Source organism: Calonectris borealis, chromosome 18 (genome assembly GCF_964195595.1).
Source record: "Calonectris borealis chromosome 18, bCalBor7.hap1.2, whole genome shotgun sequence".
In the NCBI taxonomy this organism is placed as follows: Eukaryota; Metazoa; Chordata; class Aves; order Procellariiformes; family Procellariidae; genus Calonectris; species Calonectris borealis.
The window spans coordinates 4,899,475-4,916,678 of NC_134329.1; the positions used below are offsets into that span (position 1 = coordinate 4,899,475).

Here is a 17,204-nt window from a genome sequence, read left to right on the forward strand (position 1 = left end):
GCATGAGTTTGGTGACAAGTTCATAAATCTTAGTTATTGCAAGAAGTAGCATCAAACATAGATTGTATGTAAGGAGCAGCCAGTTCTAAGCTTACCAGTGCTTGCTGATTTGGATTACATGAAATTTGTATACATTCCTTGTTGTTACAGAAACTTGGGTTTAAGGGTCTTTGGCAGAATGTCATGAACACTCATCTTCAGCAAATGAGAAAAAATCTGTCATACAGTCAGCATCAACTTACAGTGAGTCTGAATTTTTTTTTTGTTCTTATGTTAGTTTTTCTTGAGCTGTCCTATTGGCTTCCACTTTCACCTACAAAATACAAAATACTTTTTTATTAAATCAGTGGCTTTGTTCCTAAATACTAATAGCCACAGAAAATCTCCTGTGTAAGTCAACCGTCAGTCATAGATACGTTATTTTAGTTTTCTGTTTTCCTATGTTTATGGTGACTTTCACCAGAAAAATTCATAGCAGGTTATGAAACAAGTTTGGTATATGCAGCAGTGCAGAAGGCAACTATTGCAGCATGTAGTTTCAGTGGGACATTCAATAATTTCTTTCTTTGCATTCTTCTCCTCCCTTGATATCTATGTTTTTTCATGTCTTTGTTGTTTTGTTTCAGGTGCTGCAGAAGTTCTGGAACTGTTGGAAGTCCCGCATGGAAGAGAAGGAGGAAGAACAGCAGCAGGCCTTAACATCAGTGGCTCATGCCCGTTATAGGTATGCAGAGAAACATTAATTTGTACAAATGTGGGATTTGTGGGCCTTTGGTTTTCTTTTAAAATCTGGTGATACCTTTGGGGTATCATGACCATTCTGATGCCAATTGCTCTTATATTTTCTATGAGTAATGGACAATTTACATCTCCTGCTTCTCTGTGAAATGTGAGAGGGAGATTGATTAAGCCTAGCTCTGAGACTTGTTTAGATTTAAGAGCTGGACATTTTACTGGTAAGAGCAGTAGGTTGCAGCATGAGCATGGACAAAACTCAAAACGCTTGCTGCTGCTTTAATCTGAGGAGGAGCGGGGGGAGTTGATGGCTCATGTATGCTACCTCTGTTGCTAGAGGTACTCTAAGAGTGAAGGTAAGGCTTTTTTGTAGAAGCTAGATTTATTTAGTCCTAGGAATAAGTCAACATTAACAAAGCAGCCAGAAGGCTTTAAAATTTGACCTATGGAGTTTGGTGGGGAGTACGTTTGTTATGATGAAGTTGAAAGGGTATATATTTGATTCTTATACTTCCTCTGTCTTAGAACAGATGGAACCAATGGTTCTTAATGCTGCTTTCAGTTGGTTCCAAAATTGCAGGATGTGCAAATACTCTAAACGTTGTTGCCATATAACTTTCCTGATATTTGGGTGAAGCTTAGCAGGAGAGAATGAGACCTCTACAAGACAGGTCTGTGCTACTCAGTACAGCATGCTGTACTCTACAGTGCTCAGATCCTGGGACTAGAGTTGAAACTGAAAACACTTCAACCACAATATTATGGTGTTGCTCTCAAACAAATGAAACCTGTTGAGACGTCACCATGTTAGTATATTACTGCAATGAGCCACATAGAGTTGCTTGGTTTAAATTAGATGCAGGGTAATAAGGGAAGGAAGAGAAGCTTCATTCTGCTATGCAAGCTTATGTGTGATGTTCTTTATCAGCTTAGCACAGCCTGCGTTCAAAAAGATACTTGATTTTACTACAGCTCAGAGAACTACCTTGTGGCCTAATCAGTGTCTTCCACTCAGTAAAATTTCTATCTCATTTCTTTTAATCCTCCCAAATTAAAATTTTCTTGATTAAGAGAGGCTAATACTTCAAGAGTGACTGATATACTTGGTACTGAGTTAGAGTTGATTCTTGTTTTATTTTCAGGGCATAATTATTGCACATATCTCTCACATTGCTTGATGGCCTGGCATCAGGATCACTTTGGTTTTGATCAGAGGTCACTGAAGAAATAAGAAATATTACTCTGGTTACCTATCTTACAGTCAGTTGCAGTATGTGCAGTTGGATTCAAAATGAAACGAACATGATGTGCCTGTAAGCTTTAATTTTGGCTCCAAGACCAGTGTGGAACTCATAGGAAAAGAAACTAGACTCAGAATGATGATACTGGTTATGTTTCACAACTGCAGTCTCAGCAAAATAAATCAACTGCTGGAGTTACTCTAATTTAAGTTTGCAATGTGAAATTGAGTGAAATTACTGGGAATCTTTCTTGTTTAGAGGTGCTTGGCATTTCTATTTTCTATTAAAGTAAATGGATGCTGTGAGTTCTCATCACCTCTTGAAATTCAACCACTAGCCTTTGTCTCAGAGTAATGATGTATCTTACTAACTACTCTTACTGCCATATTATGGAGGCACAGACATGCACAGGAGTTACAAGAGTGTATACTTGTTCATTGTGGAAATCAGAGGGTGGGGGAAATACTGATTGAGAGAGGAAAAAAAAAAAAGAGTATTTGCCTTTTTTGAGATGTCTTAAAGGCTTTGCCTGGGCTTGTGTTCTTACCCATGGATTCAGTGCCAACTCTTCAGGTAGAGTTATGATTTATGATGCTATTAAAACCTATTTTCCCTATTAGAATACTGACAAAAAAAAAGTTTGCTTTCCTTGGGAAAGAGTATGTTTGGAAATGTGCTCTTACAATGAGTCCCTTCCTGGGACACTTTTCCCTGTGTAAGTTGAGAAGAAAAAAATGTTTCTTAACATTGCATCTTCTTTCCTAGTAGACTTGGGACCTCGCACCTTTCATTGGCAGAGAATGGTCACGCCCCGTGTTCTAGACTCATACCTTTCTGTCATCAGAAGCCTGGCTTCACAGTTGGAAAGCAAGCTGCAGAAAGTCTGTTTTGCCTTGGATATTGGCTTGCTTTTTGGGAGATGCACAAATAGGTTTGGAGGGCAGGCTGAGTAATGAGGGCAGCTGCATTTCTGCAAGCAATTAAGAGTTTTTCCAACTGGTGTGAGTGTGCAGCTGTGGTGCATTAGCTTACCCTCTGGAGACAAGGAGAGAGAAAAGGCTCAAAGACTCAGGAGGTTAAGCTTAGTGAGGATGAATTGGAGTATGCAATTGCTGCAATGTAACTTATGCCTCTCTCACCAGGGAAGGGATGAACAGATAGTTTGAAGGCTCTTGTTGTTTCTGTAGCCATACCTTGATTCCATGGGTCAGGAATGTTTTTGTGTGCAATCTTTTCTCTTTGGAAAGAGTATAAATGAAGTCCTATTTCCTGAACACAAAAGAAAAAATTGTAAGTATGTTCTTTGGTCAGAGGTCCGGGGCTGCTTTCCAACCAGACCTAAGTAAAACTTTCATGGCAGCTTGCCAGAACTCAGCTTCCCTGTTGGTCTCTGATGCACATACATGCTGTCTCACAAGTCAGTGCCCCGACTGCTGTGTCTGGTGGTAGGACCTAGGAGATACCCCAGAAGAGCAATCAGCTGAGACTTGTGATTGTCTACAGATCAGACTCTTGCTGACAACTACGAGTACCCTCCAGGAAGACTTAACTCATGTTGTTTACCAACCTATAGCTTGTAATGAGCTGTAACAGCTACCTACTAAAAATTATCTGGTAAGAATCCAAAATATCTTTTAGGCCTCTTCAGACTAGAGAAGACCTGGGACTTGCTGACAGTCTAATTAGTATGCCCACATGACTGAGTTATGGAAATAACTGATGTAGTTTGAACTGGGTGCTGTTTCCACTAGGCTGTAGCTCAGACTTCTGGACTAGGATGCTTCTACCATATGCTTGCTCTGTGTGAGAGGTGTATAGTCCTCAATCACAAATATATATTAACTGCATTTTTGGGATACTATTTGATAATGACTCTTGACTCCTTTCCCGGGGAAGAGGCAGACTAGCAAGTATTATCTTCACCTAGAGAGAAAGAAGCTTTGATAATGAGGGCAACTAACCTGACCTTGTTCATAAAGGAAAGCTTTGGTAGAATCCCTTCAGTGTTGAGATCAGACCACGCTGCTCTTTATTATTTGTTGTTATAACTTTTTTCAAGACCTGTTACAATGTTTGGTTTTTTTGGTTTGTTTGTTTGGGTTTTTTTGTTGTTGCTCTAAAATAAAAAAGTAGGGTAGAATTTTCAAAATATTTCCAAGGGAGGAGGGAATGGGCTATATTTACAGTGGAGAAGAAATAAAAGGTTATTATATAATTTTTTTCTCTGTGTGTGTTTGTAAATAAAATAAATTATTTGGTCAGAAGTCTGAACAATCTTTTGAGTGATCTGAATGAAAGCAGGGAGTTCTAATAACTTCAGAAAATTCATTAATCTTGTCTCATGTACTCTGGGTAAGATTTCTCTCCTGCGCTAACATTCTCCCTTTTTGCTTGCAGGAGGGTGTTGATGAGACAGGTATTTGACACGTGGTTGCTGAAGGCGTGCAAGCAGCAAGAATACCAAATGGGGGAGAAGAGGGTAAATGTAACTCTTCTACCTGGCCTTGCTTAGGAATTAAGAGGGGATCATTTCTTAATCACTGTCTGTGAACATCAGTTAGCATGAGATGGACTTGGGTGTTGTAAATTCCCTTTTCCCTGGTGGGAGGATCAAGTCAGGGGACCAATATTTACTAATCACATTGTTTATTAATAATAGAATCAAGCTGTTATTATTGGAGGATAACTATTCACACAGTTCATTTGCTTATTCCCTCACCCGGTAAATATGTGTGTGCTCTCTCTTTCACACTCTGTTTCGTAGTTACCTGGTTGAAACAATAATAGTAATAAAGAGCCAACCTCAACCTATTTATAAAGTGCAGGGTTGTAGTGACAAACTAGTTGCTTCTTGGTAGGTGTCCAAAAGTCCTTTAGGGAGTCCTTCATTTCCTTAGATGTATATATAATCTTACAGCCTTTATATATAGCAGCCACTGCCTTCTTTTATGTGGTCTGAGTTACACAACTCATAGTTGATGGTAGTGTGTGTGGGTGGCCTTGTGCAGATATGGCTGACTCTTGGTGTTCTGAGATTATCAGTTCTTGCGAATTCAACAGGACTGGTTTCTGGAGCTTATCAGTTCTTGGGAGTCTTTCACGTGCTATTTATCAGCTTGTATTTTTCTCTTTGGCCTGCTGTTTTCTGATAACAGTTTCTCCATTCACATGCATATAGGTACTTGTAGAACACATTCACATAAACTCGCAGCAAAAGGGCTTTGACATGTGTCCATTGCTGTTCAACATGAGAAGAGGAAAACAAACATTGGACAGTTCTGTGCATGTCTTCTGTTGTTTGTAACTGGCCTGTGTCATGAATTCATTGCCACCTTCTTTCCATTATAGGCTGTACTTCATTTTGAAAGGCAACTATTGCATTGTTTCTGGTGCTTCTGGCGTAGAAGAACAGCTGCCCGTTTGGAAGAGCAAAAGGGCTTGGTTCTTGCAAGAGATCACTACAGTAACGTGCTGCTGCTAAAGGCTTTCTGTCTGTGGAAGCAAAATACTCAGGAGAGAAAAACAGAGTAAAAAGTTTTTTTTTAAAAGGGAGTATTACTTGGATTGGCCCTGTGGTAGTCTACTTTTGACAAAGCAGCATTTAATTCACAATGACTCTGACTCTTTATTTGTGTTTTAGAATCTGCTGGTTTGTCTTTCACTGAGTAAATGACTTACTGAAAATAGCAAGTGTGGACTCATGCCTGTGCTAGAGGGGTTCAGTAACATGGATTGCTCTGTAGGAGAAATAATTAAATTATTTTTCCTATAGGAGGCTCAAGGAGACACAAGCCTTAAGATTTCACTATTCAAAGTGTCTGCAGCAGACTTGGAACAAGTGGAGGGAGGTGAGAGAGTTAACAGATGGGGAAGAGCTTCAATCCTTTTTGTTCAGATTGCTTGTACCCATATGGCTAGAAATTAAATTGTTTATTTTAAACACTAGTCATTCCTAAGCTCTCCTCCCTTTCGAGGTGAATAAAACCAGTTCAGTGTGGGTGGAACAAGAATTGTGTAGGGAGGAGGGGGAGTTCTTCAACTTCTTGTTCACTTGTCCCAGGTATAGTGAGAATGGGGCTATACTTTAGCAGATTTATCTGGGAATGTAACCAGAGTTAGTGTGATGAAGTTATCCCTCGCCAGTACTGTGTATGTCCTTCTCAAAACTTTACTTAAGTTAGAAGTTTGCAGCAAGGCCATGGTGTATGGTCTGTAGTTGTGTACAGGTCATGGCAGGCCCTATCAGATGGCACTTCACTTTTATGCTGGACCTTTTCCTTACCATGATGTGAGGTACCAAATGTGCCTTGCAGCTTGTCTTGAGAATCTATGAGAAATTTTGGAGTTGATGCTAGTCTATTGGTCCAAAACTCTTAGCTTGAGTGAATTGCATCCATCTTCAAGAGGATTCCTAAAAAGGGCAGAGAAAAAAAAAGCCTCAACTAGGCCTTTTGGAGGAATAGCAGAGTGCAGAGTCAGTTTGAGTGAGAACCTATTATAGCAAAATAAAGGACTGATGTTTCCCCAGAGGCTGGGAATGGTCCTTTTCCCTCTGCTCTCTACCACTGCCTGTTTTCCCTCTATCATGTGTACATATCTTTTTTTTTTTTTCCCCCTCTTCCCCCCTGCAGTATGTGGGACATCAGCGTGAGAAATGGAGGAAGTTGGTGCAAGCAGACATACGCTATCGGCACACGTTACTGGGCAAGACCTTGGCAGCCTGGAAGGTAGGAGGGAATGTCCTTTCCTCTGTGGGACTTGTCTGCGTGTGTTTAAGTGTTTCAGTGAGAACTGAAGAGCTGCCACGCTGTTTCACTCTAGGCACTTACACACCAAGTGTGCAAGGCAGAATGGAGGCTATTGTAGATAGAGTTGTATAAGCTCTAGCATTGCTTTGTTGAGAGAAAGAACCAACGTAAGCTTGTGGCTTTGGTGAAGGGTATATAATAGCCTTACACACTAGCCTTAACTAATGTGTAATGACTATTCGTCTTGGAAAAACAGCATTTGACTTCAGTGGCTGTAACTTTTTTTTTTTTTTCCCCCATACTCTACTGCCGCTAATATTCTACTAAGCTGCTACTAAGAGTTTCCAGGTGTCTTCTTTCCTCAGAGATGTTGGCAGTTGAGGAAAATTTTACTTCTCACTGCTTTTCTTGCAGAGTTACCAACACAACATACAGTGCATTCTATACCAAGTAGCTGAAAAGGAGAAACAGCACACTAGACTACTGCTGCGGTAAGCCTATGTTTCCTTGTGCAGCGTGAGAGAGAAGTGACTGCACTGCAGTCAAATTACTCTTTTTCTTTCACTGCCACCATTGTAAATTTTTGAGTGTTCAGTGCTGGGAATTGACTCTGCTGTGCATTGCTATTTCTGTGCAGGTCATCTAGCTAAAAAAAGTCAACCTCTTCCTGGATTGCCATCTGTTTTGCTTTAACTCTTTTTTATCTGTGTTTAGTCCCGTGAGAGACAGCAGACAGAAAACTGTATCATTCCCTGCAGTGCATGGATTCTGACTGCTATGATATTAAAGCAGACTGAAGAGGTAGAGGCTGTCTTGCATTATAGTGACGAGAGCGATTAAAGATAATATCACTTTGTATTGGTTGTAGTTGCTTTAATTTTAACTACCTCACTTGTTTTTCGTGCTATGGAACTTGAGTCACTTGCAGAGCCTAATTGACTCAGCTTAAGATGCTAGATTTAAGGGTGTGTTCTGTTTTTTGCACTGCCTGCTCTTCAGCAGAGACCTGAAGGGGCAGAAGTTGATTTGCAAGACTGAGTTTATAGAGGCAGTTGGTTTTGGTTCCCCTGTGAGTGGGAAGGTACCAAATTAATAAGTGAGAATCATTCTTAATGGTTTTTGTTTGGTTTTTAATTTTTTTATTGATTTCGCCTTCAGACAGCTTCTGTGTATGTGGAGAGAAAATGCCCTTGCTCTTATACATGATGCTAAGGCAACTACTCGGGCAAATGAGCACTACAGGAGAGCGATCCTGTCAAAGGTAGGGCCTGTATAGCCGATACCAAGTTCTAAGTACAGATGCTAGTTCAGGTAGAGGTCAGGTAATGCAACTGAAAGGACCAAAAACTTCATCTAGGAGCCACTACTAAGAAAGGTGTAAAAAGTGTGAGTCTTATCTTATTTTTACATGCATCTCTGAAACTGTTGTCTCTGAGTGAGCTCATGTTTTTTCCTCTTTCTTTCTTTCTCCCCATTTCCTAGAAGGAAGGGAAAACCAGTAGTATGATACAGCATAGTAGTATTACCTTGGGGGGCGGCGGTGGGTGGATGGAGGGACAGGAGAGTGCCTTGAAAAATGCCAGGGGGACCCTCTGAAATACTGCTGGATTTAATTTGTAGAAAATTTGCAGTGTCTTGCTGAGGCTTATGTGAAAAATGAGATGGAGGTGGTTATGGTGCCAGCAATGTGGAGTACGTTGCTTCTCCTTCCAAAGAACATTGCAGTGTCAGTCTGTATCCTGTCTCTTGTTTGCATTATATCTTTAGGTGTTGCTACAGTGGAGATACACTGCCTCACTACAATTGTATTACCGTCAGCAGAAGATGACAGCTGTGATGGAGGCCAGAAAACATTTGGATATAGGTGAGCTGATGGAGATCTTAAACTCTCAAGAGACTTAGCTATCTGTTTATGATCCTTAAAAGACATGGCTTAGTAGGCCAGTCTTTTGTGTCATCTGTAGAGATGAAATGACTGGATGGTCTATTAAGCCTACGAAGGACGTCCCCATAGAATGGGAAGTGACTTGGGACTCCAGTGATCTGTTGAAGGCTTCTTCGTGTGACTTTTCCTCCTCTATTCATTCCTTGTCTATATAAGGGATGGTTAACACTTCCTTCCTCAAAGGAATTTTGCATTAATAATTTTGAGAAGCTCAGACGTCTCTGTTTTGAGGGCACTGCAAGTAATCTTGTCAATTACTGCTTCAGTCTTTCTCTAATTAATATAGAAAGGCCCTCAAACTCTGCAAGCATTTTCATGGTACCAGCCATGTTCTTGACATGAGGACTGTGAAGCACAAAGAGGGCAAATAATTTCCTAAAGATTATAAAGGATGTCGATGGCAGCAGGGAGGACTTGCAAATCATGGTTCACTGTCCGTTACCTGAAGTGTTTCAATGATCCTTCTTCGTAGTGCTGAGTACTGTCAGTGCTGAATGTTGTTAGTGTTAAGTATAACTAAAACAATCTGGAAGAGTAGCTGATCACTTGATACTCTCTGCGATTAATAGTCTCCTTTTGGTACATTAGTTAATTTATCTTCTCCTAACAGTGCATTTACAGACCCTGTTTCTTCACTGGAAGGAATTAACCAGGGAGTCTCTGATGCTGAGGTGTCAGCAGCATAGGGCAGTACAGCACCACCAGCAGCACCTACTCCAGAAGTACCTGGTGAGATGGAAGAAATATCATCAGCAATGCCTTGGGAAAATGGTGAGAAGGATCAGCAACCTCCCCAGCCGGTGACCCAGGATGGGAAGGTGTGGGTGTGGAGGAGCAGGTCGTGTCCCCTGGTGAAGGAAATGATAGTCTTGGCTGAGGAGGAACATGACAGCCTTGTGCATTGAGGAGGAAGGAATGTGCCTGTGTCTTGCCTGAAGAAGCTTTTATAGAACTAATAGACTTAACAAGAGATGACAAGCTGGGTTTGCCATGTGTGGGATCATTTACTGTTAATGAAATCCTTGCTGGGCTCATAGATATTTGAAAATGGGGTTACACTCTAGGGCACTTAAATATTGAGGGTGGCCTCAATGGAAGGTGACAAAGGCTGTTTGGTACCTGTTCTGCTCTAGTAGCATTTGGCTCAGATAAGTGGGGTTTGTCTACAAGTGACTCACTGTTTTGGTTGCCTTACAGCTACTGCAGAGACAGGGAGATCAGCTAATGACTCATAGACTTTGCTCTGCTTCCTTCTCTTGCTGGAAGACACAGGTAAGGAATTGTCTTCTGGGTAGGTATCTAGCTCCCGGCTGATCCTTATCCCTTCTTCTCCTTCATATTCCGTTTACACATGAGGACCACAAAAATTTATTTAAACATGTTCTGGGTTTTTTGTTCCACTAGCACAAGAGACACCTTGCTATATACTGGGTGAACCGAGTAGGTTATTCTGCTATGGCTCCACCAGCACTTCCTGTTTGGTTGATGCTTTGTTTGGCTAGTGTTTCTGGTATGGGATATGTAAACTCCTAACATGGTTGCTGTGCAATTTTTTTTCCCTTGATAGCTGTTGCAGCAGCGATGGGAAAAGCGGAAGACAGTGCAAGCGTTGTGGCATTGGTCCCTTTCATTGCAGAGGAAGGTAAGGGTGTGTGGGAGTCAGGGGCAGACAAGTGAATTTACAGATGTGCAGATCATGTGCAGATTTGACTGCAATCAGCAGAGTGCACACTGAATATCTTTTCATGTTTGGGGTGCTATATGTTATTTTAGGATGCTGGAAAACTGTCCCTAAATCCTTTTATCAGATTAAAAAATTTGCACGTTTTCCCCATCCAGCCTCAGCTGACTTAAATCCCTGTTCCTTTGTCCTTGTGGTAGTGTCGCACTGTTGCTGTAGCTCTGCCTATTGCTATCCAGTGGAAGGGAAAGTGTTGCTGTCTGCAGGGGGAGTCCCTGGCCTGGAACTTGTCTTTGTAACACTCGCAGCTATCTGCTGTTCATGTTGTAGGTATTTGATGCTTGGGTCAGATTTGCCAAGGGGCAACAGCAGAAGAAAGATCGTGTTGAAAAAGCCTCAGGAGTTTACCACACTACTGTTCTGAGAGAAGGTGTAACTCCAGTGTTCAGATACACCGTTGGCATGAAACAGCTGGGGGGACAGCTCCAAGCCCAGCGCCAGCTGAAGGTAAAAGAGACAAATGATCGCTCAGATACATCCAGGACTGGTCTGCTCTGATCTGCTCTGTGTGTGTGTGTTTGTGTGTATGTATGTATCCTGGAGCCCTACATCTCGGCTCTTGTTTGGATCTGACATACACTTTTGCCTGTGGTTCAAAGCAAAACACCCCGTCCTTTCATTCAGCTGAGACTAGAGCACTTCAGACTTGTGTTGCTAAATGTTTCTTAATGAAGCTATGTCAAAACTGGCCAATTCCTACCGTAGACAGTATAGCTGGATGAAACCTTTGCCTGTGGGTAGGGTCTGGGTTTAAATTCTGTGCTAGAATGAAGAATTAGAGGCTGCATCTAATCCTGTCTTAGCTTTAGCACCACTTACACCTTCAAATATGGGCTAGTGTCACTCCTGCCTTTGAGTATCAGCCCAGCCCTGTGTGTGGAAAGGAAGATAGGGATGCCTGTATTGATTGCTCTCTTCCTGCTCCTGGGCAACTTTCCCAGCTGTTTTCTAGGTTTTCAAGACGCTAGTTGTTCCGTTTGCTAATGTGCAGCCTGCCTCATTACAGAAGTACCCAGCTAATTCTCTTTACCCAGAAGTTACCACATGGACCTGCTAATTTAGCTTAGAGAGCTGGTATGGCTGTGAGGTCATCAGAAATCTCAGTTCCTTTCTGTGGTGTTCTCCCTGAGTGGCATGCTGTTGCTTCCTACTCTCAGCCATCAAATGCTCTACTATTCTTTGTGTTGGCAGGCAGCCTATAACCTTCACCAGTCAGTGTATCGCTGTGCCATGCTGTGGAAACAGAAGGCGCTCTCTGAGAAATTAAATAAGCCTTGTTCTTTTCTGGCACCTCTGAAGAAGCAAGTGACATTTAAAATGCCTGATGTTAGCCCTGAGACAAGAGGACATTCAGCAGAGGAAGAGCCATGGCCTTCAAAATGCAGTCATCTACCCTTTCACCTTGCTGATGGGCACTCAATTCTCAGTGATCTGTGAGTGTAAAGTTCTAGTCCCTCCTGTGTTTCTCTGGCACATATGTAGTTTTGCATATATGTAGTCAGTCTGTCTGTCTTTCTCTGCATATATGTAGTCTATCTGTGTCTCTCTCATTTTTGTATTTCCAAGTTTTCACACTGATGACTGTTAGTTCCATGCAGTCTTAACTCTTTCTCTGACCCTGCATTGTGCAGCTGGCGTTGCAGAGTTATACAAGAGCCACTGCATAATGCATGCATCATTTGTGACTTCATACTTACATAACAATGACGGATAGAATCAGCTTAGCTATATACTTTCCACTATGCGTTTCTCAATATACAACTGTGAATTCACGGAGCATTGGTCATTTGTTGTAGGAACAGTTACATCTTTCAAATGTTTCTCTGTGTATGTGATGGGACTTTTACCATCATGAGAGCTTATCTTGCCCAGGTAACCTAGAGCTGTCACTGAAGCTCTTCTTTTTTCACTGAAGTCATATATAGGGTCTGATGAAATGATAAACATCAAGATCCTGGCGGTTGTAGAAACTGAACTTTCTTCTTGCCCCTTTCTTTCCCTTGGGGAAAATATTCCTTAAAAAATTCTTACTGATCATGGGGCAATTGCAAGGAAGAATCTTCCATGAAGCTTCTCAGTCCAGGACAGAAGCCTTACAGGGAAGTAAGGTGGTGGCTTCACATTCCTTTAAGCTAGCATACGCTGCCAAAAGAAGTAGTTCTGCCTTGTTCAGTTCCTTCCACTACTCCTCATGTTGGCACAATCATTCATACGGTGAACCAGATTGCGACATTAATACAGGTTGAAATTTAATCTTTAAAAATTATTATTGCATGCAAGGGGAATGTTGCAGAGCAGGGATGAATGACAGAATAGGACTGTTTCTTTAGCTGCAATGCCAGCTTACGCCAATTTAAAATAATCATGAATCTGGGGCATTATTGGTTCTTTTTGTTCTTTTCCAAAATGCTATTCAAGAGCAAGGTTACCACCACAGAGGCCTGACTTCCTTCTGAAATTTCTAGAATGCAAGGAACTGCTGGGACCTCCTTTTACTAGGTAGAAAATTTATTTTTAAAAGTAAAGAAAAAGAGTGACTTTCAGTGGGCCTTATGCTATGCTTATCCCCTCAAACCCCTTACCTTCATAAACCAGAATATTCAGTAATTATGGGACTGTGCATTGCTCTATACTATCAAAAGGCCATGGTGACCTTAAAAACTTCCATTTTTTTTATATTAAGCAGACAATAATAATAGAACTTTCAAGTTAATTAAATAGCAACCAAGGCCTTTGTTTCATTAGTGAGAGATTTTGAGTGAAAGATAAGGCACATCACTTATTTCCAAATTAATGGGCTTAGTTAATAGTAAAGTTTTCTTTTCTGTCAGTCTTGCCACATGAACTCAGAAGTTTGAGTTGTGCAGGATGCTTTTTGGCTCATAGATCATATGTGTTCCACAGCAAGTTTGGGTCTGGATTTAACTAACCTACTGGGGAATGAATCATTAATGATTCTGGTAATGCAGAGCTAGAACTGAGTATTTCTCTCTGTCTTGGCTGAATCAATGTTGCTGCTCTAAAAGGAGCTACTTTTTAATTTTTATTTTCCTCAAAAGGTCTATGCTGCTGAAATTGTTCAACTAAGCAGTTGTTTCACTGTCTTGAGTGTTCTGCACTTGTTTTAGTTATGGTATCACTTCTTAGCCCTGAAAGTGAGGGAGCTGAAACTGCTCTTGCTATATAAGCTGAAATTGCTTTTAAGCAGATGTTTAGACTGAACTTTTTTGTGAAACTGTTCTGTAATTAGCTTTAGAGAAGGGAAACATCTATCAATTTCCTGTTAAAACCTATCTGAGATTGTTGCTTCTGCTCCTCTCTTTCTCTTGTCCCCAAACCAAAATAAGACAGGATTTTGTTAATGGGTTGAATTCACAGCTCTAAAGAAATCGTTTCATCCTGGATTAACATGAAGGATTTGGAGCAGGGCAGGTAGCAGTAATGGAAACCTTATCTGCTTTGCTGCTTTTTTTGTTTGTTTGTTTGTTTGTTTTTAAACCATTGTGGTGTTTTTCTCCCTTTTTTTTTTTTAAATTGGTGTTTCCCCTGCATAGTAAACTAACTGGAAAGCTGTATGCAAGGGAATAACAAGATTCTCCCTTTTTTTGCACTGACTGCAAAGGACAAAATCAACTGGTTGCAATGTACAGGGACCTCATCCTTCTTCCTTTACAGATCAGAGGCACCCTTTCAGCAAACATCTGTGAACAGATGTTCTGCGCAGACTGGGAACTTAACGCAAACACCTCAAATAGAAGAAGGTACCCGTGAACGACTATGTCAAATGGGCAATATCAGTCATTCCTATCCCTCTCTCTCACATGCTGCTCTCCCGTCTGTACCACTGTGGACACATGATGTGTGCCGTGCTGCTCAGAGGCCAGAGCTATGGTCTCCTTCATTTTTCATGCCCCAAATGAAAGCTGGAGCAGAAAGGGTGAGTGTATTGCTGAAGGAGAAACTAGTGTGCTTACTGGGCTACTGTCAACATGCATGCTGCTTACTGCTGTTTTTTTTCGTGGCTCCCCTGGATTGCCCATCTGGTTGTTGAACTATTCTTTTCTTGTTCCAGCTATCGTCTTAAAAGCTGACCAAATTAACTGGCTCTGAATGCCCAAGAACTGTTAACCACCAGTCTGAAGCAGTATTTCACTAGCTGACCAGTCTACTTGTGTGTTGTACTGTAATTCATGCCTTTTTTCCTGGTCTTGTGTCCTTCCTAGCAGGATGCTTTTCCTAGCAATTGACTTGAGAGTGCTGCTCCTTCAAAGAGTTCAGAGCAGTTAGTTTGCGAAGCAGATTACAGGGATTTAGGAGTAACTCAGTTTAGTAGCAGTGGCTATGGCTGAGACACTCAAAAATTGAAATTCACTTCACCTGTGAGTAAGTTCTTGCATTTCAAACTCCTTTGTTCCACACAGAATGGGAGGTGTTAATCTTGATGAAATACCTTCGTGCTAGAAATGAAAGAGCCCATTTCTTAAGCAATGCTGCTTCTGTGGTATTTTATGAGAGTGGCTCAGTGGCTATGGGGGATGTCTGAGTGGGAGTAGGGCTTAGTAGGTCAGGTGCATCCTCCTTGTAGGGCTTACTCAAGAGAACCCTTCAAGGAAAAAACCAGTATCATTCTGACCTTGTAGAGAGGCGGTCAGCCTGTGAGTGGTCACAAAGGAGCCCATTCCCAAGACTCTCAACAGGGCTCTGTGGAGAAGTTGCGACCAAACTTGCAGCCACATTTGCTGTCACCTGAATACTCAGGAAAATGGAATCACCAAACTGCAGGTAGGTACTCAGATCTAAACTGTAGCAGTTGTCCTCCTCCGATATATGGAAGACTGCAAGTCAACTCCACAAAATGTGAGGGAGACAAGGCAGTCTTGTGTGCCTGCACCAGGAGGTAAAGAATATCAGCCATTCCTTTTCGGGATGGGAATACAGTTTTATGGACTCTGCTAAATCAGGGGACTAAAGCCCTGTTCTAGGGATTGAAGGATGGGAACTGCTAGGGGTCAGCTTCTTTTAGCAAGAATGTGCTCAAGTGCTCAGGCATTCATGTACGCAAGGCTAAATGTATAGCAGAACTCGCCTCAGGAGGCAAGAATTCACCCAGTAAGGGTCTCTAAGTTTTCCCCATACTTACAGTATGGTTGTAAAGGAGATGGATGGTGTCTGAGCACCTCTCAATATGGTGTTTTTAATGACATAAGGGTGTGAAATTTGTGTTCCATGGGACTAGACTAACTGCTCGCTTACTTCTAGAGTAGATGTAAACCACTAAATCATGAATAGGCCAAAATAGCATTTGTAGTACTAAACCATTCACTAGAGCATTTCTTATCTTTTTTTGTATGTTTAAACTGAGTCTTGAGAGCTTGTAATGCTGTCAGGACTCCTGCCCTCTCACTGTACCTGATCTTTTGCGTGAATAGGTACATGTCACAGGGTGACAAAATGTGTGAAAAGGACCCGGTAGGGTTCCACGTTTCCTGTCTACTAACCTGACTTTCCTTAATAAGAAGAAACAGCGTAAGTCTGTTCTACTTCCATTGCTTGTGCCTTGTATCTTCCATTCAGCTGAAGGGGAAGAAAGGGAGCACAGTTCCAGAGAAGAAATGGTGTTACAGAGAAAGCTGGAAGTTGATCTACAACACATTCAACAGCAAATGCAGTACTACTTCAGCAGGAAACAAGAACTCAAGTATGTCGCAAAGCCCCTTTAGCCAGCCTTTCTTCATGCTGTCAACTCAATATTGCATTTTTTATATGTATCTACTTTGAAAATAACCAGTCTGTTCACAGCAGAACTGTGAATGAAACAGAGAAAAGTTCTAGAGGTTTTTATTTTCTCCTTTTAAGACTTCACTCCAGGTGGGAGAGGGTACATGCACAACTTCTTTTGTAGTCAGCAAGTGGTTTTATTATACCTTTGGCAGCTATTGGATAAAGCATGACAAAGGTATCATTGGGTGTAATCTGAAGGCAGTGCAACTGAACTTGGCAGAGCAGCTGAAACTTAGTTCTTTTATCATGAGGAGTGAAGACTTAACTTTTTCAACTGTCAATTAAAAAAATATGGCTGGGGTTTGACAACTTCTCTACTAGAACAAGATGACATTTACAAAAAAGCTTAAAAAAAATGGGGCTTGGAGCAGATGCAACTGTCAGGAAAGGAAAAAGTCAGGAACTAGGAGTAGGAAATGAAGACAACAGCTTTCAGACAGAAAGCATCCTTTCCAGCATACTTACTTTTTTTTTTTTCCTTATTTTAAAGATGTCTATCATTCACTGGTTTGAGACAAAAAAATTGGGTTTTACTGCAAGTATCAATTTCAGGTCTAAGTTGGCTTAGACTGTTGAGCTCCTAATTGGGATAAGAATCCTTCTAATCCATTTTATCAGGTCCTGTCAGCAGCAGGCGCAGATTCTACAGAAGTGGCTAGAAATGAGCATGCAACCAGAGGACCAAGATGGTGTACAAGGAGTTCAGGAAGAATTACATCAGGTGCGTAAATAGCAAACAAATTGAAGTAACTGAAGTGATTATCACTATGCTATGCACTTAGCCTAAAGGCTGATGGTAGTTGTGAGGAATTGTATAGTAAGCTGTTATTAAAATGCCAAGAGAAGGGAAACTTGTAACCAGAAGTGGGCCATTGAGTAGTACAGACTACTGTGTAGACGCATCTTCCTATTTGTTCAAAAATGTAACTCCAGCTCCAACAGACCTTTCTAGGGCTATTTCCAAGCTACATAGTAGGCTTTAGTAGATTCGGTCTCAAATCTTTTTCTGCGAT

The 17,204-nt window shown here is 41.3% G+C and overlaps 2 protein-coding genes across 15 annotated transcripts in view; one reads left to right on the plus strand and one right to left on the minus strand.

Moving 5' to 3' along the window:
• Positions 1-17,204, plus strand: part of SFI1 (SFI1 centrin binding protein) — a 32,866-nt gene that overhangs the window by 15,155 nt on the left and 507 nt on the right. For 8 of the 10 annotated variants that reach the window (XM_075167366.1, XM_075167367.1, XM_075167364.1 and 5 more), the window contains 18 exons: positions 151-243; positions 627-724; positions 4,374-4,455; positions 5,325-5,503; positions 5,749-5,824; positions 6,608-6,703; positions 7,139-7,215; positions 7,883-7,985; positions 8,492-8,588; positions 9,280-9,440; positions 9,867-9,941; positions 10,237-10,311; positions 10,681-10,857; positions 11,602-11,843; positions 14,086-14,347; positions 15,051-15,192; positions 15,985-16,108; positions 16,810-16,912. In XM_075167366.1, the coding sequence (XP_075023467.1) occupies positions 151-243; positions 627-724; positions 4,374-4,455; positions 5,325-5,503; positions 5,749-5,824; positions 6,608-6,703; positions 7,139-7,215; positions 7,883-7,985; positions 8,492-8,588; positions 9,280-9,440; positions 9,867-9,941; positions 10,237-10,311; positions 10,681-10,857; positions 11,602-11,843; positions 14,086-14,347; positions 15,051-15,192; positions 15,985-16,108; positions 16,810-16,912 (2,262 nt within the window). Of the gene's footprint in view, positions 1-150; positions 244-626; positions 725-4,373; positions 4,456-5,324; positions 5,504-5,748; positions 5,825-6,607; positions 6,704-7,138; positions 7,216-7,882; positions 7,986-8,491; positions 8,589-9,279; positions 9,441-9,866; positions 9,942-10,236; positions 10,312-10,680; positions 10,858-11,601; positions 11,844-14,085; positions 14,348-15,050; positions 15,193-15,839; positions 15,926-15,984; positions 16,109-16,809; positions 16,913-17,204 lie in introns of those variants that run through there. The other 2 variants (XM_075167371.1, XM_075167370.1) reach the window with 2 other exon arrangements.
• PISD (phosphatidylserine decarboxylase) overlaps positions 4,606-17,204 on the minus strand; it is a 45,177-nt gene continuing 32,578 nt past the window's right edge. For 2 of the 5 annotated variants that reach the window (XM_075167391.1, XM_075167390.1), the window contains exons 8-9: positions 15,909-15,984; positions 4,606-6,387 (exon numbers count right to left, since the gene is read on the minus strand). In XM_075167391.1, the coding sequence (XP_075023492.1) occupies positions 6,333-6,387; positions 15,909-15,984 (131 nt within the window). In that variant the 3' untranslated portion in view covers positions 4,606-6,332. Of the gene's footprint in view, positions 6,388-6,591; positions 15,985-17,204 lie in introns of those variants that run through there. The other 3 variants (XM_075167387.1, XM_075167389.1, XM_075167393.1) reach the window with 2 other exon arrangements.